This window comes from Aquila chrysaetos, chromosome 3 (genome assembly GCF_900496995.4).
Source record: "Aquila chrysaetos chrysaetos chromosome 3, bAquChr1.4, whole genome shotgun sequence".
NCBI classification, from domain to species: domain Eukaryota; kingdom Metazoa; phylum Chordata; class Aves; order Accipitriformes; family Accipitridae; genus Aquila; species Aquila chrysaetos.
The window spans coordinates 17,530,353-17,557,807 of record NC_044006.1 but is presented as its reverse complement, the minus strand read 5'-3'; the positions used below and the strand labels follow the sequence as shown (position 1 = coordinate 17,557,807).

At 49.5% G+C, this 27,455-nt stretch overlaps 3 protein-coding genes across 9 annotated transcripts in view; 1 reads left to right on the top strand and 2 right to left on the bottom strand.

Annotated features, from left to right (window-relative positions):
* PHF20 (PHD finger protein 20) overlaps positions 1-3,865 on the top strand; it is a 74,802-nt gene extending 70,937 nt beyond the window's left edge. For both annotated transcript variants that reach the window (XM_030009757.2, XM_030009751.2), the window contains one exon: positions 1,058-3,865. In XM_030009757.2, coding sequence (XP_029865617.1) covers positions 1,058-1,200 — 143 coding nt within the window. In that variant the 3' untranslated portion in view covers positions 1,201-3,865. The remainder of the gene's footprint in view (positions 1-1,057) is intronic.
* Positions 3,866-8,203: 4,338 nt separating this feature from the next.
* SLA2 (Src like adaptor 2) lies at positions 8,204-16,026 on the bottom strand. Of its 2 annotated transcripts, XM_030009771.2 has the most exons (9): positions 15,350-16,026; positions 11,842-14,222; positions 11,146-11,282; positions 10,930-11,029; positions 10,706-10,792; positions 10,291-10,394; positions 9,421-9,570; positions 9,150-9,273; positions 8,204-9,046 (listed from the first exon to the last, which is right to left on the bottom strand). In XM_030009771.2, exons 3-9 carry the CDS (start codon positions 11,231-11,233, stop codon positions 8,896-8,898), a joined length of 804 nt encoding a protein of 267 aa, XP_029865631.1. In that variant the 5' UTR covers positions 11,234-11,282; positions 11,842-14,222; positions 15,350-16,026; the 3' UTR covers positions 8,204-8,895. The 2 variants fall into 2 exon arrangements, with proteins under 2 accessions (XP_029865631.1, XP_040978590.1); XM_041122656.1 differs by having other exon boundaries at positions 9,150-9,570.
* Positions 16,027-16,138: 112 nt separating this feature from the next.
* The window catches only part of NDRG3 (NDRG family member 3), a 64,692-nt gene continuing 53,375 nt past the window's right edge, over positions 16,139-27,455 (bottom strand). For 3 of the 5 annotated variants that reach the window (XM_030009765.1, XM_030009766.1, XM_030009769.2), the window contains 10 exons: positions 26,577-26,663; positions 25,959-26,015; positions 24,668-24,771; positions 24,201-24,266; positions 22,475-22,526; positions 20,990-21,037; positions 20,274-20,309; positions 20,130-20,181; positions 18,208-18,246; positions 16,139-17,698 (listed from right to left, as the gene is read on the bottom strand). In XM_030009765.1, coding sequence (XP_029865625.1) covers positions 17,520-17,698; positions 18,208-18,246; positions 20,130-20,181; positions 20,274-20,309; positions 20,990-21,037; positions 22,475-22,526; positions 24,201-24,266; positions 24,668-24,771; positions 25,959-26,015; positions 26,577-26,663 — 720 coding nt within the window. In that variant the 3' untranslated portion in view covers positions 16,139-17,519. The remainder of the gene's footprint in view (positions 17,699-18,207; positions 18,247-20,129; positions 20,182-20,273; positions 20,310-20,989; positions 21,038-22,474; positions 22,527-24,200; positions 24,267-24,667; positions 24,772-25,958; positions 26,016-26,576; positions 26,664-27,455) is intronic. The other 2 variants (XM_030009768.1, XM_030009770.1) reach the window with 1 other exon arrangement.

The window sequence follows — 27,455 nt, the reverse complement described above, 5'->3', positions numbered from 1 at the left end:
GAGTCTTCTCTTTTGTAGTTAGTAAGGTACTGAAAAGTTGAACTACTAAAGGAATATTTCAGGTAATGAAGATCATCAAGCCTGTAATCATAATGCCTGTTCCATAAATGAAGAAGCTCTGGTTCACAAAAGTCAGGCTTTTTGTATCTGCTGCTGAGCTGGAGGGCTGCTCGGAGCATTGCTACTCTGATCAGGAATTTTCTTATTTCAAGGCTGGATGTGTCAATAGTTGGGTAATGCCCACTAGTTCTTCAGCAGATACTGCCCTTGGGTTAAACTACCCTGTTGATCTAGTTAGTGGCAGTGGCCACTACTGCTTCTCTTGGCAGATGTACTCTGTCCTCAAGGTTTCAGTCTCCTTCTACGATACTGTCCCATCCCCTGAACTCATCATAGTTCAATCTGACCACCTTTCTTGTTGTTCTGTTACATTGTCACCTGAGTTATCTTTTGGTCAGTAGTATTTCTGGTTCTCATTTCCCACTGAGAAGCTTTAGAGCACGAATTCATTTTTTTTGTGCAGTAGTCTGCTGTTCATGTTTTTGGATTTCATCCCCATTTTCTGTTACCCAGTTCTTTCTATCTTGGCCAATTATATTCTGTATGGACAACAAACTTCTTTCATTAGCGTAGTCCTACCCTTTTAAGATCTTCAGTTGCATCTCATGCTGATCTTAAAAGGTATTCTAATGGTATAAACGTCCTGTATTGCAGTGTCCTTACTGTGGAATTGATACAGATCAGAGGAAGTTTAGCACCAGATTTTACAATATCTAGTCCTGAGTTTTCCTTCCCTGCTTTCTCCTGGGAACACTGGGGGGTTTTTTTCTCCTTTCTCCCTGCACCCCCCCACCCCATGAATTGTTTTGTCGTGTATCAAAAGCTATTTGCAAAGATTGGTGTGAGGAGCCTGGTTTTCTGATTTTTTCAAATACCACATATTAAAAATATTGCCCACCGGTCTGTCAAAATTCACAAAAGATTTCAAGAATTCCTGTTTTCTGACTTAAGGTGATCTATTTGCTGAGAACTGGAATAGTTTTGTTTTTCTTTGCAGTTTTGGAGAGTTGGCTGGATTACACAGGAGAGCTGGAACCACCAGAACCACTAGCTCGACTCCCACAACTCAAACATTGTATAAAGCAGCTTATAACGGACTTAGGCAAAGTGCAACAGGTTGCACTTTGCTGCTCAACGTGAGACTAGAAAATGTTGGAGACTGAGTGTGAAGTTGGAGCATCTGATGTGAACAGCTCTGTATATTTAAATGAAATTAGCATGCTGGTTGCATGTGATGCAGATTGACTTCAGGGATTTGTGAAGAAGTGCTGTTCAAAGAACAGCAAAATGGTTATTTTATCTCATAATTTCGGGTTTATTAGGCAATTATAATGCTATAGAAGAGGTCATACTGTTGTCTTCAGAGGTTGGGTGTTGGTTGATAAATTATACTTAAATTTTCACTCCTTACAAGTTGCTCATTGAAACGGTAGACTTTTTCATAATTAAATTGACTAACAATTGTGCCACTGAAGAACAGAGTTCTAAGAGCCAAAAATGTTTAGTTGACAGAGGTTGTAAATAACTTTGCATAGTTTAAGTGACTTGTGTCATGTTTTATTCCTTCTGATTTATGCATAATAGCACACGGTATTTAATCACTAGGAAATGTTATGACAGTTTTCAGACTTAGTAAGTATGAATGTCCAGCTCTTAACTATGAAGTGTTACGTGGAGGTTTGCAAGTAACAGTGGCCTAAACCCCACTTCTATTACGTTAAATAATGTAGCAGAAGGTCACAGGTGGATTGCACTTATTTTCAGAATAAATGATTGTTTTCTGTATTTATCCTGTCACTATCACATGACTCGGTACTGGGGAGACCCATTAATGTTGTGTTTATGTGCGTTCTTGAGCTCTTAAATATGGCCATACTGTGCCTCCTGAAGCAGTGCTAGAGGGATGCCCTTGTTGCGGTAGTATGAAATACCGCCGTGAAAAGACTGGAGATGCGCTTGAAGTTCCAGACTTCAACAAGGTCTGTAATGGATGTTATGTAGTTTTCTACCCATTTGTTAATAATTGCCATTCCTGTTATATTTTGAAATGTAGACTTTTTTCAATACTCTGAACGTGTTCATTGTAAAAACTTATTCGATGAATGTGTGGGTTTGGGAATCAGTTTATTTTATATTTGTGTAAATAAAGCCTCAAGATCTATGCATGAGGTACTGTCCTCACAGACAGTGAGTGGGTTATTATCTTAAATGGTATATGTTCACAAAGTCCTTTTTTATACCTTAAGTTTTAATTTTCTGGTTTGTATTACTTTGTGAGAGCAAGGTGAAAATGCTGCTTATGTTGAAGTCACATTATACAGTATGTTTTGAAATGTTGGTGTATTGTAAGTATTTGAGATGTTAAAAGTCTTTCAGCTGCAGATCATAGCTCCGTAAATAATGACTGTGACTTTAGTTTTCCTTCCCAAATGTTGCTGAGTTAAGTTCACTGTGGAAAACGGTAAGCTGTTTTTGCAGCGAGAGGGTGTCCTTAAAAAGCTGGATTCTTTACCTTGACTTTATTGTGTGTGATGGTACCACCAAAGGGTGAAATTCAAGCACAGTTGTAATTGAAAGACCCATAACTGTACAAATTAATAATTTTTTATATGAATCTGTAATCTTTGTATACTGCAAAGAATAATGTAAACTTGAAATATCCAATATTATTGTAGGAGTTAACAGTATCTACACAGTGAATACTTTATTTCCTTCAGAAAACAAAAACATTAGGCTACTCTAGGTAGTAACTAAGGCTTCTGTGCCAAGACTCATTTCAGGGAATTATTTTTCTCGGTTTTATAGTACTAGTTGGTATATAGTGAATACAACATATGTACAGCAGAAAAATAAACTTATTTTTCTGTAACGCAGTTGGAATAAAGCTTACATGATATTTAAGAATCACTTTGCTCTCTGAAGATGAGACCAATGTTCATACCTTGTCTCATTCCTGTTAATGACACCTGGATTCATGTATACTGTGTAGCTCTAGAACAGGCGGCAGTAACCAGACCACCAGAACAGCATCAAAAGGAGCACCCTGGACAACTGTGAAGGTTTTTTGTTTTTTTTTCAGGTGAGATCGACCAGAAAAGTGTTCCCTGGTTGAAATCTGTAAAGCAAGCACTCCAAACAGGCGTCTCTTGAGAAGAACATAGCTGCATTGTTAACAAGTCAGCTGTGCTTACAGTTTGAGGGTGTGAAAGCAGTTAAATCCCTGAGCAGACTTTTCACTCCAGAGTGGAACTTCTCCTTCCCAAGCAATTGCTTTTTGTGTGTTCATTGTATGTTTTTACTTTGCCAGTTTATTTTTGCTCAGGGCAGTATTTAAGATCCGGAAGAAAAGGCAGTTCTGATGGGTGAATCAAATGGCAAATACTGGAGACTTGTTTTCCTTTACTAGAGCTAGGGAAGCCCTTGCAGATAAAGACTGAAAATATTTATTTAAAATAGAATAGCATTTCTCATATTCAAGAAAGATTCTTTATTGTGCTCTGCCTGGATTCATTTTTGTCCCTGTTTTTGCAAGTTTCCACATTGTTACTTCTTAGTCTGGACCAACTGTTTGGTCTGGCAGGTCACTTTTTTATTTCTTTAAATCACTGGTAAGTGAATGCAACGTGGAGCCTTGATGAAATGAGCAAACATTGCACTGTGGACACATAAGTATATTTGTCTTTGTTTATGCACTATTAGAACCGAGGGCGCTGTATATAGAATTTTGCTTTGGAGCAATATTTGCAAAACTTGAAAACTTCTGTATCTTGGTGTTTGGAGTAAATAAATAGGTTTTGTTGGTTAAGTCTTAGTAAAGTCTTTGTTTCAATTAATGATTATTTGTAAAATAACTTTGGACTTTTTTTTCTTCACATAGCATTGAAATGCAGGAACTGTAGTTTGACAGGAATATAGATCTTAACTGTTCCTGAAGTATGGAAATGTTTGCTTTCAAGATCTGTCTCATAAATATTCTTAATAGGTAAACTGTTATGTATTGTTTTATATTGGATAATGTTTTAGTGAGGAGCTTGTACATTTGATTCCCAAATCCTAATATTTGTAATATAATGGGACCTAGTATATGTAATCTGACCCTAATTTTTGTTCCTATTTTGACAAATAGCCTACCAGGGCTGCTGCTGAGCACTTGGCAGTCTTGATCAGAGAGGGGCAGCTGGCTCATCCCTCTGATTCCTTTCACAAAAGACGAGTGTTGCAGGTAGGAAGCTGCTGCAACCAGCACAGCACTGTAACATCTGGAAGTGTGTGTATGAGACTTCTGCACCAGGTGACAAATGTGAAGCCAGGATGCTTGTTCCAAGAGTGCAGAGACCTAAAGGTGTAGCTTCCCTGAACAGTTAGTTTCTGAAGAGTTAGTTTAGGGCAAGTGCTGTCAGCTGTACAGTGCAGACTGGGTAGAGAAAAATATGTAATTTCTGTACAATTTTCATGTGGAAATGTGTTTTGCACATGTAGCAATGGGCTATCAGTTGAGTTTCAGGTAGGTTAGGGAGGGTTGAGCTGGAAGGGAACACCATGTGGGTGCTTGCGCCTGTGACGTTTTCCTGAAAGCTGCTGTCATGCTTCTGGGCAGCAGCAGCAAGCTTGGTGTAGAAGCTGCTGCATGTTTACTGTGTGAGGGAGTGCTGCTTTAGCATTAATGCAAAGGAAGGAGCTTTCGATGTATTTGAACAATCCATACAGAAAAAAAAGCCATAGGCATGGGAAGGAGAGAAGCTAGGAAGAGCTGGAGAGGAAAGGACCTGGCACAGGGTGTCCCTAAAGGCAGGGGCAGGCACTGATGTGCCTTCAGATGCATTTCTGGTTCCATCTCTTCCCCTCTCTTATTTCCCCAGTAGCAGGAAAACAAGGTTATTCTCTTATCCTAGCAAATTGACCTTCCTAATTTCATTCTCAAAACAAGATTTCCTGTAAAACTCCTGGATTTTAAGGCCCGAGGGTGCATCACTCTGCTAGAGCCTGGCTTGCGAAGCCTGGAGAACGTTTGGCCACTGGTGGCAGATCAGGCATGTGTTTCATGGTTCAGTCAAATTGTGTAGGATTTGCTGGTTATTTAAATGTCAAAATCAGGTTTTGAAGATGTGATCTGGATTTGAAATAACTTACTGAAATGTGTGCTGGCCATGTTTGTGGGAATGTGTGCCCTCTGATTTGAGCTTGTCCAAGCTCCCCATTGTACTTGCTTGTCTTAAGATTCTTGTAGGGGCAGACTCTCACATCAGGAGGCAGTTGCTTAGTCATCTGTCAGCCTTCATGGGGGTAGATTCACCTTGAAGTTCCTCAGCGTAAGAAATCTGACACAACCATTTTAATATTCTTACTGTTATTTGACCAAAATATCATTTCTTGTAATTACATGATCTACTGTAGATCATCGTCCAGACGGTGGATCTCGTTTGTGCTCAGCTTGATGCTAGAGTAGCCTCCCTGCTGCTGCAGCACTGGCATTTTGTCAAATTGCAATAGCGTTTGTGACTGATACTTGGTCTGGTTTTTCCAATTGGCGTTGTTGAGCACCTCAAGCTGTTAGAGTTGTTGAGAAGAATATTCCCTGTTGTCATACTAATACTTCAGTACTTGCATAGCAACTTTCCTGTGAAGGGAAAAAACTATGTACAGCTCTTGCCTGGTTAATACGTGCCACAGCTAACCACAAAAAGTCCATGTTCAAATAGGCAGGTAGTTAAAAACAGAAAATACCCCTTTTTTTTTTTTCCTATTAGAACATACATGCAGACAGCAAAACTGGGAGCAAAACAACAAAAAAGCTGGAATTCATCACGTTCTGCCTGCAGGGTGTTTGTGCTGGTGGTGTTCGTGTGCCATCGAGGTGTTTGCTCAGTAAAGGCTGAATGATGCCACAGTCTCCTTGGTTAACACTCCACACCAAGTTCTTAGGGATGGTGTGTGCCCTGTTTCCCATCGTTTCAGGATGTAATGTAACGTGCATTGGGCCCAGGAGGAGGAGAGGAGCTTTCAGATTGTGGTGGTTTTAAGTTTTGCAGATGGAGTACATACACTGTTTTAAGGGACACCAAGGGAAGAACCAGCTTGTGATGTGGTGGGTTTCCGTACCCTTGTGTCAACTGGAGTACTGGTTTGCTGAATGCCACGCTGAATCTAGGCTCCAGAAATGGCTGTGTCCTCTGAATAGAGCTCCAAAGCTACTGAAGATACTTTGGCTATTTTGCAGCTCCTCCAACTCCCTTCAGAACTCCCTTTGAACCCAGCATGTGCTTGGTGGCTGCTCTTGTGGAAGAGATGCTCAAGCAGTTTAGTTTCAGGTGGGTGAGGGGGCAAAGCATAGGCTTGTATGGTGAGCTTGCACGGTGAGCTTGCACATCTGGATGTCACTAAGTACTTGTCACTTCAGAGGAAGTTGGTGACGAAGCTCTTGGAGGAGGTCAGTGCTGGCCACAGGCTGGCTGAAGCAGCCAGAGTTCTGCAAGCTCAGCGTGCCCTCAGCGCACAGCAGAAAGCATCGAAGCAGCTCCTCTTCCCATGAGCATCCTGGGCACTTGGAGCACCTCTGGTGAGGATGGGTACTAGCCCTGGTCCCTGCTGGGTCTCCACAGCTGCCCACCCTTGGGTGGCAGAGGCAGCTGGCAGGTCCTCTGCTGCCCTGGCACTGGTGTGTCTCCTCAGGGCTTGTTCTGTCCCTTCACAGCCTTCAGTGTCGCAGTCCTGTGCTGCCTGGGCAGCCCCTGCCTCTCCCCTCTGCCTTCCCCTGTCTGCGGCAAGAGCTGCTGCTGGGAGATGTCATGACCTGCTCTGCCTCTTCCAGCTGTTAAAAACCTGGTTTGGCATCTGGCTTTGTGCCTGTGATGTTGACTGGGGTTGCAGTGTTCAGCAGTGGGAGGCAGGGAGGGGGGATGGCAGCACCCTGGGCTGGGCACCCTGGGGTCCCCCCCAGCAGCAGCTTCTGCTGCCCTGAGTGCCACTGCCCCGCTGTTCTGGGGACCTGTGACAATGTTTCCCAGCGTGAGTGAAGTGTACCCAGAAAAAGGAGCTTGTGGGGCTCGGCAGAGAGCTGCCATGGGGCTGGAAGAAGGAGGGTTCAGAGGCTGCCAGTGTTGCGGAAGGGTTCAAATAGGCTTTCCAGCCAGGTACTTCCCATCTTACCAGTCACCAGGATATGAGTATTAGAGCAGCAGTTTCTTGACTGGCTGCATCCAGTCTGAGGTAGAACCATCACTGTGGTGTAAAAGCATCCAACAACCTGCATCCAGGTTGGAGGTGGAGGAAGGAGGCCCAAGAACTGGCCTTTGTTCACAGGATCTGAGTTAATGGCAAAAATAAAGGAAGCAAAACCCTCCACTGCCTTGGGGGCCTGGGTTGGCAGCGGGCTGCAGGTCAAGGTCAAGGCTGAGGGCTAAACCCTGACCTGTGTACTGTGCTGAAAAGTCAGCTGGGTTTGAGGTTGATGGCTGAGCAGGTGTGTAAAGCTCTGGGCTGCAGTGTGGAAGGAAATGAGAAAGCAACAGTAGGTTTACAAGAGCAAGCTCATCAGACATGAAAATGAAGAGGAGATGTGAGCATGTCAGAGGCAGGAAACCTGCAGATGGGGGGGGGTGCTTCTGCACCAGGCTCTGGGTGCAGAGGAAGAGGGAGGAAGGGATGTTGCCACATGGTGAAATTGCTTCTGCACTGGTTCTCACCACAGAGGAAGCTTCCGGTGCTTTCCTCAGGCTGGGCTTTGCTGATAAAGGGCTGTTGAAAGCAAAGGCTCAGGTGTGTTGCTCTTCTGAGGCATTTCTGCTGCTTTTAAGGCCCCCTCTAGTCCAGAGGTGTAGCCTAGGTCAGGGCTGAACATGAGTATCTGCATTCTGCCTTTTGGAATTTAGTCCTGGCATGCACCCATTTCTTGCCCCATTGCTCCTGAACAGGAGTTGTGATGCTAAACATTTTTAAACCTCTAGGGCTCGTTAATTTGCCCTAAGCAAGTTGGCCAAGGACCAGACCTGACAGCAGGGCTGGGGGTGATGGCTGTGGCAGGAGCAAAACCCCCCAGGCTGTGGTGGGTGGAAACCTGCCCTGCAGTTGCAGCTGGCAGTTCACGATTTATTCACAAACCCTTGACTGTGAACAAAGTGCCCTATAATTAAGACATTATAAATGGTTATTGCTGCATGTTTAGCAGGATCGTGTTTTATGGACCTTAAAACCAGTACAATCCATATATTTAAAGGTTTAAAAATCAGCTACTTGGGGTGCCGTGAGGGGCTGGTTCCTCCTGGCTGCTGCTGTGCTGGTCCCAATAAGCAGAGGGGTGGGTGAGAGCATGAGGGTCTGCAGCTGCTGCTCATAGATCCTGTCCTGCACAGAACCCCCCCCCCCCCCCCCCCCCCCCCAAAAAAAAAAAGTTTGTGCATGAACTTGCAGGGTCTGACAGGGTCAGGCTGTTCTCCCACCTGGGCCAGGCTTTGGCTTGTTGGGTATTTGAATCCCATTTCCCTGCTGCTGTGGGGGCAGAGATGCGATGGGGAGCCATTGCAGCCCGTGGGGCAGGCAGGGCTCCTGTGTACAGCCTCTGCCTTCTCCTCCCATGGGTGTGGGGGTGATGCTTGGGGTGCACAAACATCATGTCCTAAAGCACCCAGCTTTGGGGAGGATGGGCCCTTGGGCAGCCCTTTCCTCCACTGTTGGTGCCTGCCCCTCCCCACCTTTGTCTCAGCTGTCCCATGTCCAGGCCAATGTCCCCCAGGTGCCTGGCTCCCAGGGCATCAACAGTGATTGTGGCTGAAACCAGGTGAGCAATGTAACGAGGGGTGGGTGTCTGCCATGGGACTGTGGCCAAGTGGGGCCCTGCCCTCAGCTGTTCTTTGCCCCCTTCCCTGCAGGGCTCTGCTTGGGGGTGGCCATCTCTGTCAGGAGAAGGTAGGAGCTGATGGCTTCCCGCAGGCCCAGGCTTATGGGAGAGTCCTCCTCTGGTGCGGATGTGGCCTCTGAGAGCAGGAGGGAGCTGTGGGAGGGCAGATGGGGCAGTCAGCAGACAGACCCTAGACCCCTGAGTGTCTGTCAGGGGTGGTGGGGGGAGCCCCAACCCCTTCCCCAGCCATCCCTACCTGTCAGTCTTGTCCCAGTTGAGTGATGGCTTCATGACAGTGGGCATGGTGGAGACCGGGGCCACCCTTGCCCCTTCCGTGAAGCAGGGCTCCCTGAGGAGGCAGCACAGCCCCTCTCCAAACTCTGGGCAGGGAGCAGGCAGCATCAGCAGGGTGCCCCCACCTGCACCCCAACCCCAGGGGCACCTTTCCCCCCTCCCTCCCTTGCTGCAGGGCACAGGGCATCCCCCCCACACAGATTCGGTTTGCCAGTGGCCTGGAGGAGCATTACCAGAATAGTGGTCCACCAGGTCGTGTAGGCTGGGGAAGGTGAGCCGGGGTGAGATGTACAGCCAGCCGTTCTCCAGGCGGTAGATGCGGTAGTGTGTCACAGAGTCCCAGGAGGCACGCTCGCTGCAGCGCACCGACAGTGAGTAGCAGCCTGCTGGGGCATGGGGCGAGGGGTGCATGGCCAAGCTGCCGTGGGCACCCACCCTGCTCAGCCCCACTGCCCTGCACTCTCCCACATCAGGGATTTTATTGCCCCGTGGGGGTGGCTGGCAGCACCCTTCTCCCCATGGGGCTGCATGGCTGTGAGCATCCCTGTGCCAGCCCCACACCACGAGCACTTCCAAACCAGGGGATGGGGGAGTGCCAGAACATGGGATGACCTCAGTAGCACATCAGATGCTGTGGTTCTGTGCCCAAGTCTTCACTTCTGGGGGCCATGGAGGGATGGGCCATACCCAGCCCCATGACCCCCTTGGTGCCCATGCAGCTGTGGGGCCATGCAGTGTTGTGCTGGTGCATCAGCCATGTGCACTGGGGCACATGGCAGGATCTCCTCACAGGGTCCCCTCAAGCACCTCATCATGATGGGACCCTGTTTTGTTTCAGAGGCTGAGCCTTTTCACTTCTCTGCTTAACCAGAAGCTTCGGGAAGCCTGCTGGTTTTTTTTTTCTTCTGAGGTCCTGTGGCAGAGGCAGAGGCTCAGCATGAAGTGGGGAGCAGCAGCACCAGGAAACTGCCACGAGGGCCAAGCTGTTGCCACTGGGTGCGAGTGATGGACGATCAGCCCTGCTGGGGCCCTGCTCATGCCCTCAGCACCCCAGTGGGGATGGCTGGGAGGGGGTATAGGAGTCAGGGCCTGAGGGCTCTCACCTTGCCTGGTCTGGCTCTCCCGTATCAGGAAGGACCCGCTGCGGTTGCCTGGCTGGAGCAGCAGCTCCTCTGCCTTCTGCCGGCTGATGCCCTCATACAGCCACCTGTATAGGCAGGGGGCACTGGCAGAGCCTCTCCTGGCTGTGCAGGGACATGCAGCGTGCCCCAAGGCCTGTCCTGCCCTGGCCAGGGCAGAGAGGACAGCTTGAGGTGCAGCAGCACCTGTCCTGGGGCCACCCTGGCACACAGTGCTGCCTTCCTGAGCCCCAGCGCTGCTCTACGGCTCGGGGAGAGAAACGGGGCAGGATATCCCCATGCAGTGGTGCAACACAAAGCCTTGGGCTTGGCCAGGCTTTCTGCAGTGGGGCCATGTCCCCTGGGGCCCACCCTGAGCCAGACCCTTCTCAGCATTTACCTGTGCCTGACCTTGGCCACGCAGCTGCTGGGGATGTGGCACTCTTTGCCGGACACCTCAGATGCCACCAGCCACCAATCTCCGTCCCTGTGGGGGAGGGGGATGAGCCATCCTGAGGGGGTGAGGCTGCTGGGTGCAGGGTGGGACCCCCAGGATAGGTGCGACCATCATGGCCCTGTGGGCTCCACACTGGTTGGAAGTGCCTGCTCAGTGTGAGGACTTACTCAGAGAGAACACGGAGCTGCTCTCCCATCCTCAGGACAGTGGGTGCTCCTGTGCTGGCAGGGAAGTCGCAGAGGGCCAGAGCCAGGAAGCCGCTGCGGTCTGTGGGGAAGGTGAGGGGGCTCAGAGCTCTCCTGGCACCACCCAGCCCCAGCTGGGAGGGGAGGACCCTGCACACCAGGGGACACTGACCAAACTTGCAGCTGCCAGGCACTTACCTGCCTGCATGGGCGGCGGAGGCTGCACCATGTTGGCAACTGCTGGTGGGATACTGAGCGGCTTCTCCCGGCTGGGCAGGCTCCCCATCCCTCGGGGTCAGTGTGTGTCCCTGGCCCCCGGCCTCGGCTGCTGCTGGCTAGGAGGGACAGAGAGGCTCAGGCTTGGTGCCAGCAGCACCATGGGCCCTGGGCAGAGGGGTTGGCTCCCTGCCAAGCTACAAGCCCTGTGGCACAGCTGTGTCGGAATGCGGAATGCAGACTCAAGGGTCGCAGTCACCCAGGGCAGGGCATTGCTGCGAGGGGATGCCAGCAGGGCAGGTCCTGAGAAAGGTAGGGCCAGGGCTGGGGTTGAGCCTGGGGGGCAGCTCCCTGGGGAGCCTTTTGAGGCAACCACCTCTCCCTGCTGAGGGCATCTGGGGCCTCATGCCCACAGCTGGGGGCCCTTCCCAGGACAGAGCATACACATCCCCATGGTGAGCAGCACCTGGCCATGCTCACCTGCTGTGTGCTGCCAGCCCAGTGTCCTCCAGCGTGTGGGGTACCCTGTCTCAACACCCCAAGCTGCTGGTCCCCATGGGGCTCTATGGGGACACCCCTCTGCCTGTTTTGGTTCCTTGGCCACAGAGAGGTGCAGCCGAAGCTGTTTGTGACCCAGCCCCCCCCCCCCACCCTCAGCGTGGGGTGAACCCCACTTACCTGCTTCTTGCTGCTGTCACCATTGTATAGGAGTCATCAGGGCTGGGCAGACATCAGCTGGGCTCTGCCCTGTAGGGTGCTGCTCCAGCGTGGTGGATCCACAAGGCATGAGGGTGTCCCTCTGGTGCAGTGGGTCTCCCTCAAGTAGGGCAAGACCCGCTTGGTTTGCCCTAGTCCCCCTGCTCTAAGGCTGGGTGTTTTCAGGTGCCAGAGCCAGGGCTGCTCCCAGCAGCGCTGCTGACAAGGGGTGCAAGGCACCAGAGCTGGGGCTGCGGGCTGCCGCTGTTTCCTGTGACATATGCATGCACATGCAGGGTTTTCTCTTTTTCACTCAGCCAAACATGTTGCTCAGCTGTGCCCCTGGCGGGGGGACCTCGGTACGGGGCACAAGGCCTAAGAAAATCCCTGAGGGCACTCAAGGCACTATGGTCATTGCATGGGATTTGGGGTTGGATAAGAAGAGGGATGGACAGCATACGAGAGCAGGAGCTGAGCCGACTCCAGGATTCAGAGGTTGAGGCTGAACAAGTGCTGTCCCCAGCCAGGACAAACCATGGGGAGTGGTCCCAGGGTCCCTCCTCTGCATGGTGGCTGCTGCTGCCCCTAGCTGCTCACTAGTGCAGCAGGTCCATACATTGCCCTTGGGATGATGCATGGTGCTGGTTGTGGGTGGGATGCTGCCCAGCCATGCACAGGTGCCTCTTGGCACAATGCTGCTCTGCACCCAGCACTGCCAAGCCCAGCTGTGCCTGCACCTGGCTCGGTTATATGTGGGAGCAGCCCCAGCTTCCTATCTGTTGTAACTCCACCCTCAGTCCCAGCCCCATCCAGCATCAGCCTCCACCCCGCCAAGTGCCAGCAAATGCTGGCTCAGTGTGCAGCCATTTCCCAACATGTGTGTGGATATTTCACTTTTCAAAGCAAACAGTTTGGTTCAGTCAGCACCCCCCCCACCCCTCTGCCTTGCAGAAAGTCCTTGGGATTTGCTCTTGGCAGCTTTTGTGCCGCCATCCTGGGCTGGGACCAGTCATGCCGTGCTGGCGCTCACAGCCTGGCTGAGCAGCACTGTCCCCCCACACTTCCTGCTGTGTGCCTGCTGTGGGGCTCCTGCCCCAGCCACAGTGCTGTGGCTGAACATCCTGCTGCTATTTATGCTGTACCCTTGAAAGTTTCTGATCAATTGTAAACCACTGTGACAGTGTGAAATGTCCATGGAAAAGAGCTTTTACAAAAGCAGCTGCCCAATGGGGCTTTGCATGGCTGTTGATGTTCAGGCCCCACCCCCACCCCGAGCCTGCTCTGAGCTTGGACACTGCTGGCTTGCGAGTTGATTAAGTCTGGGCGAAGATTCATTTGCACCTGGAAGTGGTGGTGAAGCCCTGCTGGGGTTCCCAGGGATGTGGGGGAAAACACTTGGGTGTGCCATGACTGATCCCAAATGTGGCTCAACTCCCCCAAGGCCAGTGCTGTGTTGCCCAGCATCTTCTTGGATTAGTGCTGGTGAACAAAATGGGACCTTCAGTCACCCTCCCCAGCTGGACAGTGGGGCTGGGCAAAGGGGCTTTATCTTAGCACATGGGCAGGAATGCAGCATGCAGAAATGGCAAAAGCGTAATCACAGATTTCTCTGGCCACAGTATGCAGCCAGCAGCGGCCCACCCCCCCGCCACGCCTCCTTTGCCAGGCAGCCCCATGCCACAAGTGGGCAGGGACAGCAATAACATGCCAGCTTATGCACCTCAGATCCAATGGAGAGGGACAAGTCTCCAAGCAAAGTAAGCCACAACAACCATCCCTGCAGGCTGTTTCAGGAGTTAAGATCAAATAATGGATGATTTGTAGGGAAGGAGCCCTGGAGGTCCCCAGTCCTGCTGCTGCCTCAATATGTGACTGACACCAGCTTGGCTGCGGCTCCATCTTGAAAAACCTCCAAGGATGGACATCCCTCCCCACGTCTCATCCCACGGCCGCACCACCCTCCTGGCTTAAAAACAAGGAAAAATCCCAGTACCAGTTCTGAGCCTCCCAAACCAAAATTTTTGGCTGTTACTCCTTGCAACATCATCTGGCACTGCCAATAAGAGTTTGTCTCCATCACCTTTTGCCAAGGAACATGTCCAGCTATGGGTGTGCAGCATGCTCCAGCCTGGGCAGGGGCTGCCTGTGGCTGCAGCTGGGGCCATGGGGCTGGGAACAGCAGAGCAAAACTGCCTTCTCACAAGGACTGTGGTCGTCTGGGTAACGTGCAGCACAAGAGGCACCACAGCCCAGCAGTCGCATGGCAGAAATCTCAGCCCAAGGCTGTGAGAAGTGTTTTTTCTGTTGGTGATCCCAGAGAAACCTTCAGCAGAGCTGAGCTCAGCAAGATTCTCCCTGTGTTGCTGAAGAAAAGGATGCACACTTTTACTGATGCAAAGATTTGGGATCTTGGGCTGGGAGTGCTGTTGAATGAGCTTGTCCCAAGGTTTTGAGCAATTGAGAATTCAGTCCTAAGGATGTGGGACAGCTGGAAAGCATCGGCTCCATCTGCCTTCCCAACCCCAGCTAAGCCCCCTCCCCGGGCATCCCAACTCCAGCCAGAGGAAAGAGGTCTAGGAAACACTCCAGTAGTTTACAGGGAGCGAGTCTAACCTCAGTGCTGCCCCTCAAAGTGTGGAAATGCACAACTGTGTCCCCTCAGCCAGCAGGTGTCCAGCTCACACCCCGGCAGCTAGTGGAACCAGTGCTGGCATGGTTTGGGGCCCCAGACCAGGGAAGCCCACCCTGAGCTCGAGCTCTACTCCTGGATGTGGTTGGCATTCCTCATGCCACCCAAAGAAACATTTTGCCCTTTATTAAACTAATTTCTCAACTTGTATTTAGCTTTGATTGTTGTATTTTCACCAGGAAAAGCACTTGCTTATGTGAAAACAAGTTTACTTTTTCCAGTTCTCCTTGGGGTAATTAGATATATGACAACCTTCACCACAAACCTTGCCTTGCTTATGCCTATGAACCACCATGGCAACAAAGCTCTGTTCTTAACCATCCCCTTCCAAATTGCTAAAATCTCATCTATTTACTCTCCTGGGCTCCTTGTTCATGGGCAGCCAGTAGCTCTGAACTCTCCTGCTCCACATCATCATAAACAGTACTCACTGAGCTTGCACCAACTCCTGCTGTGGTATTATTTCCTCTAACTCATTTCATTGTCATTTTAATATTGTTTGCCTTTCTTTTGGTCTGTTGCTGTATTTTCATACAGGAACTCAAGGAAGAACCATTTCTCAGTGTAGTCAGCTGGCATTAAATCACAGTGCTGCACATATATCAGGTCTTCTCTTGCATACGCTGCTTTGCATCCAGCACTTGCATTTAGCAGCAATGATCACCTGGTATCTGGTGGCCTGGTCTCTTTGATAGTCTCATGTCTTCTATAGACTCAAACTTACGTTTTTATTCATTTAATCACTTTGTCACTTCACTACTTGCTCATTAATACAACTGGCCGATTGCTCCCATTTCTCACCTTTCATTCAGTTTGTGATTCATGAAAACACTTTGTCTCACTTCCTGCAATGACATCCCCCAAGGTCTTCAGAGTTGAAGCAGGAGGCTGCAGGAGCCCACCCTGTGGGCATGACAAGACCGGGACTAATCTGTGACCAACAGTTTAACCCCTCTTCAGTCCCAGCTAGCTTTCTGTGAAAGTCAAGATGACAGACATCTGAAATTTGAGAGCAAAAGCTGGATCTGAAAAGCAGAAGATGAAGAAACAGTTGTGTTAAATGACCGGCTGCTACGCATTGCTCCACCTGCACCTGGCTGCAGTGCAGGGGGCAGACATGCGAACAGACCTCATGCTGCCTTCCAAACTGCCCTCTGCCTTTTTGTGTCACAACCACTGCTTGTCACAGGGTTTACAGGTTAACTTTGTGTTATACCCATAACACGCTGGTGCAAATCACTGTTCACCAGGGAAGGCAGCTCCTAGTGCTCACCTTTGTTTGGAGGCAATTCTTGGCAGCGTGCCTGTTTTGCAGCAAACCTGTTGTTCAGTCTCCACTCTGTCAAAGCTGGAAGTTTCTTTTTATATTTTCGCTGAAGCCAGCTCTCCAGCGCCTTTAGACAGCCTCTTCCAGGAGGGCCACCCAACCACGCTGCTCCCACATGGCCGCAAGGACACCTCTGGCAAGTGGTGGCCAGTGCTACCCCTTCCACGGGAAAGAGTTTGCCTCTCACAGTAAGAGACGCCAAAACTGACAAAACCGGCTGGGTTTTTGGGTCATGCCAAGAGAAATAACATGCGCACACAGGGTAACAATGAAACTCAGTTATAGCTTTATTTAGTAACTGGTACAAAGTCCCCCTCAGGCAGAGCCTCCCAGTCCCATTCCCTACCTGAAATGGAGCAGAATGTGAGCGTGACCCTCAGAGGAGCTGGCTCCCAGTGAGTCAGGACTGCTCAACAGTTAAGAAAGGATGTTTTGCTCATCTACTAAGACCTGTAGTAGCTTGATCACTCATCCCTTTTCTCCCATTAACAGCTAGACCCTGGCATGCAGCAGGCTTTTGCCTCCTGCCCTCTGTGACCTGGCCAGATGTAAAAAGGCAGCAGAATTGTGAATTCCACAAAGACAGTAAATAGTACCTGCACAGAGGCATTCACTGCTCACACTTCTGACCTGACTCACACAAACATGGGTCTGCTGGCCATCATTACATTCAGTGGTATTTCCTGAGCCTCAGTTAACACCCTGTGCAGACACTCTGCCTGGGGCTGGCAGCAGTGGGAAGCAGAGCTGGCAGTGCAGGAGATTTCTGGATCTCCACCTGGCAAGGGGCACTGCTGCCCACTTCACAACCTACTTGATGTTAAAGATTCACCTGTGCCAGGGTAGAATAGTGACTAGGTGTTAATGCATCTGGCCCTCCCGCAGGAGAGGGGGAGGGTCAGCAGAGGTGGTCTAGAAGCCAGGGCTGCTGTAGTTTAATCCCTTGTACTCGGTTAATAGTGCACCTTGGTTAGTCTAAGTTGACTTGTTAATTGCTTTTCCCTTTCAGGAGGCTCAGGTAAGAAATCACTCTGCTCCTTCTTAACACACATACAGAGATGAGACCAAGACAGTATTTCTGACCATTTGTTTTCCCCATGGCTGCCTGGCACGCCAAGAGTCCTGGGAACACAAAGACCTTCTGGTGGGTTCTGCACTCCAGGCACAGCTCTGCCAAAGAGCATCACCTGCTCCAGTGCCTGGAGTTTCATATCATCATGGTCTTGCTTTCCCACATCCCACAGATGCTATACCAACTGCACCACAAGGGTCCTTTAGCAGAAGCACAACTAGAAAGCAATTCTAAACCTCACAAAGCCACGGAAATTATATTTAAATGAACAGGGGAGACAATGGCTGTCATCTGGATTGATACACAGCACAGACAGGAGATGGTATCAGCATGTACAGTAACGTGACTTACTAAGACCGCGGAATGTTAACGAGTTTTAAAGAGGTTCTGATGCCAAGGGCATACAGAAAGGACCAAAGTAATGCCAAGTACAGACTACCAAGGAGGTGGCAGCTCAGATGGGCATGCACAAGTTAGAGAACAGTTAATGCCATGTTGGATGAAATGCTAGATTCTGAGTGGGTTCAGTGGGGGCGAGTGGAGTTGTCTGAATCCAGAAGAGGGGCTCCTGCCTAACAGGATACTTCCATGGTTTGAGGTGCATCCTGGAGGTCAATTCCTTCTGGGGTTCCAGCACTTCCTTCACCATGGTTGCTAGTATGAGACCGGCTGCGGACACTCTCGCCAGAGCCCACGCTAGAGGAGGAGTGAGTACGGGAGCGCATCAGCCTGGTCATACTAGCTGCTGGCACTGCAAGAAAGAGCAAGTGTGGGACTTAGAAAAGGAGAAAGTTCCTAGAGCAAGTATCACAGTCACTCAGATATGTGTCACTGGGTAAGCACAAAAAGAGCTCTACCCTCAGGAAGAAAACTCACTCTTCACTGCCAAAATTTGCATGTCTAAAGCAAGGTGTTTAAGGCCCAATTTCAAAAGGTCCAAGGTGAGCAAATGCCAGAAGTGTAACTGATCATTTGCAAGTGCAGTCATGGTGAGTGTCTGTGCAAACCAAGGCAGCTGTTGTAGATGACCTTTTGAAAGTCAGTCTCATCACTCTAGAAAACCACAGAGCTGAAGTCATGCAACAATCAATCAAGAAAATACAAATGAAAGGTGAAAAAACCATAGCATACACATTGTACAATGAATCAGCCTAGCCCACAGCAGGCCAGCAGGACATGCCGAGACAGAGCAATGCACCCGAAGAATCATTCAACTCAGTACACAGACTTGGGCTGAGGCAGATGCACAGTTGAAGGTACCTGACTCAGTGCTTAGATGGCTGAGCTGCACATAAGGGACTGGAAACAACATGAGACAAGGAAAGGGATGAATACAGGAAAGAGCCAATTAGTTGCAGTGTGTGACTAGCAGCTGCACTGCTCCTGGGATCCCCAGCTACTTTCCCTTCCACTCCCAGCTCACACATTGTGCTGAAAGCTCCCAGTATTTGTGAACACAGCTGCTAATGAGCATCTCGGGGAGATGCCAAGCTGACTCAAAAATCCATCAGGGCCAGATCTCTTCAATGCCTTTAGCTGGAAATTGCAATGCACCTGGTGACCCTACCTCCCCACTGTACACACCACAACTGCTCAACAGAGATGTCATCTTCCTGTGGCAGGGAAACTAGTTACCCTGTAACTCCAGATACGGAACAGAAATTCATGTCCTTCATTGAGTTGACAGCATCAGATTTCTGCTACAAGCCTACTGCAAGGCATTACCTTCCACCTGCAGTGTCAGCACAGGCAGGTCCAACTGTTTTAGCCAATGTGCAGAAGGCACAAGAATAGCTGTTGAGGAACTGGTTTGTGCATTTCTAGAAATGGCAAGCTGCCTATTTGATTCTCTCTTGTTCTCCCTGAGAGGAGGACTTGCTGGCCAAGCTCAGCAGTGCCAACACAGTCTTGCCCACCGAAGTTAGGAAAACCATTCTGGGAGTAGCTACTAATTCTGGAAGTAGAAAATTACCCCCTGTCCTTCTCAGCACTGCGCACCCTATTTGCAAGAGAACTGACCCCCCAAAGTGCTGCTGAAGTCCTTGCTCTGATGACAGCACTTACTGACTTTACTAATGCCAGGAACACAAGAGAAGTGAACACTGAAATGCTCTCAGGCCGTGAGGCTGAGGGAGCCTTCTCACATGGCACCCCCCTCTGCAGGACCAGGCCCTTCTGGCCAGCCTTGGAGAACATGATTGTCCTGCTACGTTCATGTCAACGACACATAGCTCTAAGGAAAAGGACAGCTTCTTCTGAGTCCTGATGCCCATGAATGGGCAAAGAAGTTCTGGCCATGTGGAGACCATTGGGAGTGTCACAGCTGCCACAGTGGCCACGCTTAGTGGTTAGCCAGCCACTTGAACCAACCCCTCCCATGATTCCAGCTTTTGAGGGTTCATCATCCACAGAAGGGAACTCATAGCCCTGGCCCCTGGCAGGCAAGACAAAGCTGTGCCAAGGTGCCTGCAATGGAGACAGAGTTGCTTTAGTGCACTGAGAAGCCATTCTCCTGAAGTCCCCCAGTCTCTGGAGTGCCGAGGGCAGGGGAGCTGAACAGCTGTCAGCCTGACACACTCAGGAGACAATGTCTTCTGCCTCCAAGCACAAGAAGGAAGCCATAGGGCATGGCATGCATGGCATCAAAGCACAGCTCCCTCTGGGCTCCCTGGGTGTCTCAGAAGTCACCCAGCTCTCTGTTCTGCCATTAGAGGGTTTCATTCTGAGATATTGCTTACCCCTGGTGAGAGTCTGAAAGAAATAGGTATGTCCAAGGAGAAAGGAAGGAGCTCTCATGTACCCATCATACCCGTGAGGCTGCACTGCTAAATCCTTCCCCTCTGGAGAAGGTATGCACAGAAGATTTCAGAAGATTCCCCATTCTTGGGAGCACTTTTCTGGACTGGCACAAAGACGGACTTAAAAGGTTTTAACAACACCAGAGCAACCGTAAAGGGATCACCGCTGCAGCTGCAGTGCGGATTAAACACATGTCCGGGAACAGCATTGGTTTCCTAAGGCTTGTTAGAACTCTAGTTGATTTTCCAGCGTGAATGGATTTCCCACCAACCACTAACTCACGGGTGGGGACACAGATGCCAATGGGCTCAGATGGACCAGAGAGGCTGAGTTCCCTTTACAACAAAACTGCTCCAAACCAGAAAATTGTATTTGCCACTTACTGTAGCCCATTCCCTGTACAAAGTATTTGAAGGCTTCAGTCAGCTTGCCAGGCTGTGGAAACAGAAAGTGTGGCTTTAGCGTGAGCAGAGCAAGGGCGTCTGTACAACCCAAATGCCGTGGGAGAGCCAAGAGGCATTTCTCACCTGAACCACCTGGGGCAGACCCCCGCAGTCAGCCATCTGCAACAGGAAACAAAAGGGAGGTTGAACCACCCCAGGAGGACAATCCCAGCACCATGCCAGCACTGCCCACCCCACCGGGGCTGATGGCACCAGGCTGCACTGCTACACGAGGCACACTTCTACCACCTTGTCTCTAAAGCCAAAGCAAGGCCTGGTGATATGTCTTCTGAGAACCTGTTGCTGAAAGAACCCAGCACCTTGGAGGCCGCATTACCGAGTGATCTCCGGCCATACTGTAGAAGCCCAGGAGTAACCCTTCACTGTCCTGGCTCCCCTGCCACTCTTCCCAAACCTGTCACTTTGCACTTTTATACAGCAGCTGTCTGGCACGCTGCGGAGCCATAGGTGAGGATGGGAAGGACTGGTGTAAAGCTAGAAAAAGTGATGTTGTTGCTGGCAGAGAGCAGGGTGGAGGCAGGGCACCTCTGCTAACTCTCAGCAGGTCTTCCCTGCTGATTGAAGATAACAAGGAAGTGGCCATAGAGCAGGTATTCAGGGACACCCTGACAAACTCTTCTCTCCCAAGTCTGGCTCCACGCAGGAGAGTACACAGCCCTGAATGACTGTCCACAAACTTCTTAAAGCTAAACGTATTGAAGGCAAAAACCTAAGTGGAGCTAGCCTCAGCAAAAATAACGTCTTTGTGCAGGCTGGAATGATCCTGGAGTAGCACTCACCTTCAGAAGGGTAGTTTTGGTTGGGTCAAGACGTGAATTGCATTCAACCTAAAAAAAAAGGAGGAAAGAGCGACATGATATAACACAGAAAACTTGAAGAGTCAGATGTAAAATGCAAGGCAGCTGCATGAGAGGCAGTGGCTGTCTTCAGCAATGAGAGCTTCTTTGGGGCCAAGAAGGACTGAGCAAGAAAGCAGAGGGCACGTAGGAGGAGAACAATGACCGAAAGATGCAGGGAGGAAAAGCAGGTGTTCCCATCAAAGGGGACCTTGTGGTGACAGAATGTCACTGTTCTGAGATGTGACCGTGACTTCAAGGGAAATCATCCTCTGGTTTGGGGGATGTGCTGTGAAACCCTGGAGCACCTTCTGGGCTCCAACAGCAAGACTAGGAGGGAAGAAGACTTCTGCGCAGTGCAGCCCGGAGGGAGATCACTCAATCCCCTAGCCAGACAAGGAGGCCACGGCCACCTCTTCTCTGTAAGGCTGCTGCAAAAAGGGAATAGGTGGGGACCCTATAGGAAAAGCAACCCCAGCAGGGGAGATTGTCATGAGCTGGGACCTGGCCAGCCAGATCAGCAAGCCATGATCCAGAAAACCCCATCCTGTCCCCCAGCTGTGGCTAGGAAGCAATGAGAATCCTCAGGGATAGTATCCTAGCAAAAGTCAAAACTTGTAGAATGTCTCAGACTTCCAGACCAGACTGATGAAAAGGCAACAGGCCATGACCAGAAAAAGCCCTGCAGCAATTCTCTATGCACAGCTCCTAGGTCCAAGCTACTGCTTTAGGAGACTCTTACACTCTTCCATGGTTTCTTAAGACAACTGCTTTTGTTCACAAACCCCTGGTCTCCCCACAATCACTGGCTGAAGGGGAGGAGCAACATCCACCACAACCACACTGCACTGTGCCATGCCCCATTTAGAACTGTGCTGGGAGGGAAGGGGGTTATAGATGTCTGCAGAGAACAACAGGAAGGAGATGCTTGTAAGTGTTGCCTTCCCTGTGATGCAGTGCTTCCGCAGAGCTCTATGTGAACACCACAGTTCCACCACAGGAACTGCAGTCACACTGCTAATTTTTAAACCCCAGGTAGCCTCAGCACAACAGCAAGAGAAGAGTAATTCATTACTTGAACTGAACTCCCGGCAGCAGCTCGGCAGAGCTTGGGGAAAGATGCAAGTTCCTGAAAAGGGTACTCTGCATCATTTGTCGAGCAAGATGCTTAGGCACAACGACTCTTATTCAGGCCCTGCCATCCTCACCTTAGAGCTGCCCTGTGGGGCCATTAAGTCTCCTGAGCTTCAGCTCTCCCCCTAGTGGCTGACGGTTCTCAATAGCTGGGGGACTAGAAAAGAGCTTGGGACAAAGAGCCACTTTCTGTGACTAGTTCTGGGCAAGCTGAAAGCACTGCTGGGTGAGGTAGGTTTGCTAAGTGATTTGTGGGGCTAATGTCATGAGATGAAAGAGTTCACATATACGTACCACTGCTTCCACTGCAGGTGAGTTGTCACCAACCACTAGCAAGGCAGGGCACCTGGTCAAAACCCAAAACAGAGCTGTTACTCACAGTGCATCTAAGGGATTTCTGAGAAGGTTGAGCTCTGTAAACCAACAGCCTTATGAAATGTTAACAACACTTAGCAAAATCCCTACCTGCCACCACACCATGGCATTTTGTTGCACAAAAACATCCTCCAGGACTTGCACACACACCCATACTGTCCCCTACATGCACACCAACTGCCACTACTATTGCACACATGTTAAAAGATGTGCCTAGGGCTGGGAGAAACACCATCCCCAGCTGCATAAAAGACCTTGCTCTCTGAAATGAATATCTGTTAGGAATTTAAGAATAACCACATCCAACAGAGGAGTTTAATGCTCTGAGGCTGGCTACTGCTCTGCACTGTATTTTGGTTTGGGTTTTAGAAAGAAACAGAAAAAATGTCGGGGAATATATCGAAAAATGTCACAATATCAAAGCCTCAGTTGGCAAATTTGTGCCTTCATATCCTTTTTTATATGTTATTGTAATTTTAGAAGAACAATTAACATTCAATGTGTAAAACATACACAGGACGTCACTGACCAACTGTCTGTGAATTTACACTATTCATTTACAGATCAAAGTAAGAAAGGGGTGGCTAAAGGCCCCACTTCTGTGTGTTGACTAGATGACAAAAATTAGACTAGAGAGGCTGTGAGCCACAGACCTCAGAGTCAGTGCAGTACCACCTCTATGGAGACAGAGGATCTATATGCAAGTCTACTGGCACAGAGATCCACACTTCCATAAGAAATATTTTAAGGGTCTGCAGATCCCTGAGAGTCACTTGAATGGACAGACAGTGGTCTGTGGCTTAAAGCTGCCTGCATGACAGAGAGCAGCACGACTGGCTTTGCCTGGAGACCAAGCAGGGAAATCCACTGCTTTTAGGTTAGCGAAGATCTAGAGAGTTTGGCTGTGGAAGCCTAAAACATTTCTGGGACTGGCAGGAGCAGAAGTCCATACAATTTCCAAGGAGCGAAGAGCAGAGCCTGGGCAGCAGTCTCTAACCCAGCCTAGGCATCCTGCCTCAGCACTGCAATTCACATTCTTCATGTGTTCTGTGCTCTGTATGTTGGAGATAATTTGCCCCTTTTGCTTTCTTGCTTGGAATCTGAAAATTTACTTATACTTGCCCTGAGCTGATTATTACTAGTTCTCCAGTGTCTGTCCCTTCTCAGCTGTACCCTGCATAGACTGTCCCCTCCCAGATGAGAGTCACTGCCACTGGGAAAACACCACTGCATTCTCTGCATTCAGAACCCACTGCCATCTCTGGGAGAATTGTGCAGGTAACTTTTTTCAGCAAGGTGGGGGAAGCCAGACAGTGGCAACAAACAAAAACTTGCCTCCCTCATTTTTCATGCAAAACAACCAAACTAACAGTTTGGCAAGTACAGTGACTGCTGGGTGGATACATTTATTCCTCTGACCCTGCCTTCTGGAGAAGTGTGTTCTTCACTGTGTTCTTAATGACAGGGCTTCCAGACACCAATCTGCCCCATTCTAGTTGACAGCACTGCACTACAGCCTGGGACTGTCTTGAACAGTCTTCCCAGTGCTTGGGCTTGTGGGGTTCTTGCTTAGAAGCAGCAACAGCTTTTCTGCTGAAGGGACTGCACAATAAGTAACTGAACAGGCTGATTCAGAGCAACTTACTTGAGTGTTTTTGCAGTATTTTCATTGACACCAAGAACTGGTCTCTCAATTTCCAGGTCTCTACGACTGAAAGACAAAACAGAACAATTCTCCATCAAATTCACCAGAGGAAACTGGTTATCATGGGAGCATACAAAATCCAATCAGGAGTGTTAGCTCCAGCACCCAGGCAACAGGTTATCACTCCCTGTGTCATGCCATGTGCAGGAGCCCCAGCAGTCACCGCCAGAAAACAGGATCCATGCTCTCATGGCAAGCTTGCTGTGTGCCTAGAGAGATGATCTACTGAGGTGTGAAAGGGTCATCCAGGCATGAGGGCTGAGCTTGGCTCAGGATAATGGCTGAAGACTAGGCTTAGGACAAAGCTTCATATGACATTATATCCAACAGAATAATACATATGGCAGCAAGTCTACTGAGCAGGGAAGCTACAGGAGCAATCTAGCAGGCAAAAAGGTATGCTGTACCTGTTGTATGAGGTGAGGAACAGCTGAAGGTTATCTTGGTTAATGTCCTGTGCGATATGAAGCCTGTATGTTTGGATCAAATCTAGATTTGCCTGCAGTTCCTCCTGTACAAAAGCAGAAGAATTGAAAGACAGGGAACTTCATCTTTTTCACAAGTAAAGAAACAATACTCATAAAAATACTGAAGCATTAAACTGCCTCCATACACACCATTCCCCTGTGAACAGTAACACAGAGGGCAGCGACTCCAGACTGCATTAGTACCTAGGCTACATTAAGTGTTTCTGTGACATGACTGTTATGTGCCATACTTTGGTAATGTGACTACACTTTTACAAATGGCAGCACACATGCTGCTGCAGGAGTACAAAGTATCTTGAGATGGGGTAAGTTAGTTCCCGAGCCTTAGTAATGCTTATACAGATACTCTCTTTTTTAGGAAGGTCTTACGCTTAATGTTAAAGAAGCAAAGCTTTATAGGTAAGCCCCAAGACTGGGGCCAGAGGAAAATTGAATTCCAACACCCAGTTCTACTAAGAAACTGCATTCCAATGAGAGCTAGAGAGAGAGACAAGAGAAAAGGGAATGCAGGGAAGCACTACAGATAATGAAGGGGCCTGAAAGCAGGAAGAGAACAGCATGTGCTCTAAGCAGGAGGAAGCTATGAGACTCTTTCCAGTGCTGATGTGTATTTTTGCAGGAGGGCTTCAGGTCAGGGACTGATCTGCTGCATGACATATATAGTGTGCACGAGGCACACACCCTTTCAGTTGCCCAGTAAGCTTGCTGGTTGGGAGCCAGCAAATTCCAAACAGAAGGCATTGCTGTATGCAAAGTTTTCAGAAGGGGCTGGTTTGCCTCTGCTGAAACTGAAGGGGAAGACAAAGAGCAGAATGCAGCAGTTCAACATCTGGACACATACAATATCCCACTGCCAACTCTCAGCTGATCTGGGCTCTACCCACAGCCCAAATACTTCCATGCTGGCTACAGAGAACCAGCTGCCACTTGTTTCTGCAGACAGTTGCCTGGGCACCACAAAGACAGGAGTTCTAGCACTAGTGTGTGGGACACTACTTCCTCAAAATGTCTGGAGACAGGGCAAGCGTGAAGATGTGTGTGCCCCCCACAGTGTGCAAAGCCCTGATGTGAGCTTGACACACAGAGAAGATAGTACTATCCGTGGCAACCCTTATTTGATGGACCAGAGCTATTTCAGAGGAGGTACATACAGAAGTTATAGCTCCATGTACAGTTGCAAGGGCAACATTAACACCTGCTGGGTACTTACATGGCCAAAATGATGCGCCAAGACAATATCCACTATGTTAGTTGTCCAGCCTGAAAACTGAAGAGTGACCATAAATGAGGAGGAGGGAGAGTAACTGGAAATGCAGTTTCATTACAAATTTCAAAGCAGCTCCTCAGAGTAAAGAAAATAACAAAGAAACTATTCAAGCGATATAAGAAACAAATGCCTGAAGCTTGGGGTGGGTGTGCAAGGCTCTGAAGAAGTGTGTGCATGCACAACACAGGTCTCCAGAAACCTGGAACCCTGAATAACTGCAAGTGGCCAGAATAACAGAATAATTAAAAGATCCATTCAACTTCAGCCAAATGAAGCCTGCAAGCATGAGTACTAAATCAGAAGAAAGCTGAGTGCTCAACAGCCACTTATCTCCAAGCAGTTTACCAGGATTTCTCATTCATATATGATCACACCCACCCCTGCTCCTACAGTGGAGGCCATACTACACCCTGACTGAGAATGCAGCAGGGACAGAAATGACATTGTACAGTTTTTGCCATAAACCAGCAAATTCCTGTACTCTGTCCTTTTTCTTCTTACTCTACACACTGTTCATTAAGCACTGAGGAGAGGAGATGTGCAGGAGAAGGAGAATCTCACCTTGGATGCTGCCCAGTCAATCCAGCCTTTTGCACATGGATCAACGTTAATAAGAACGAGTCCCTCCACCAGGTCAGGGTGGCTGAGCTGTGGGGAGAGAGCACAGGCACACTCAGAAGGATGATTCAGCCCACTCATTGGTCAACAGCAGGTGCAGCAGCTGGAAAGCTTCTTGCAAAAGGAAGACAGAATAAAATGAAGACTAAGTGGGGAGCTCCTGTGCCGGGCAGCCAGTGGCCTTTTCAGAGTCTGGCCCAAAGCTGGCTCCCAGCCAGACCTTACTCTATTGAGTTGTTGGCACTGAGGGATTGACTGCTCACACAGCACCTGCAGCCTGAGCAGGCCTCAGCAGCGTCTTCTGGTGACCCATGCCTCTGGTGCAGCCGCAGGTCCTGCTCAGGCTCCCATGTATTACAGGGCTGCAAGCAGTGACTCTCTCTGCTCCAGTCTGGCACCTCCAGGAAGGACCTGGACAAACTCCTGTGCCCAGAGAGCATCTCCCTCCACTCCTGAAGGAAGAGGCAGTCTCCCAGTGGAGATGTGGCAAAATGGCAAGATTTGGCAAATGGCATGGGAGTTGGTGCTGAGGCCCTGCACGACCTGCAGCCTGAGCGGAAGCCTGGGAAGCCCCAGCTGCAGGGGCACCTGGCTCACCAGAGGGCACCCCCGCTGCCCCCCCCGCCTGCAGACACCCCTTCCCCTGCTCCAGCCTGGCATCCCCAGCACCCTGCAGTTTACCTTGGGGTATGTGTGTGGGGAGCACGAGTACAAAATACTTTGAGAACAGCTTGCAAACACAAACCCAGCAATCTAACACAACCAGAGAACTTTGAGCTCTAGGCTCACTCCAAGGCTGAAATTTTACAGCCGCTCTTCTGC

Coding starts and splice junctions, on each gene's coding strand:
- SLA2 (XM_041122656.1), bottom strand. CDS start 11,233: ATGGGGAGCCTGCCCAGCCGGGAGAAGCCGCTCAGTATCCCACCAGCA. Junction 11,030..11,145: donor TCCGCCGCCCATGCAGGCAG/GTAAGTGCCTGG, acceptor CCTTCCCCACAG/ACCGCAGCGGCTTCCTGGCT. Junction 10,395..10,705: donor GTGGCCAAGGTCAGGCACAG/GTAAATGCTGAG, acceptor CTGCCTATACAG/GTGGCTGTATGAGGGCATCA.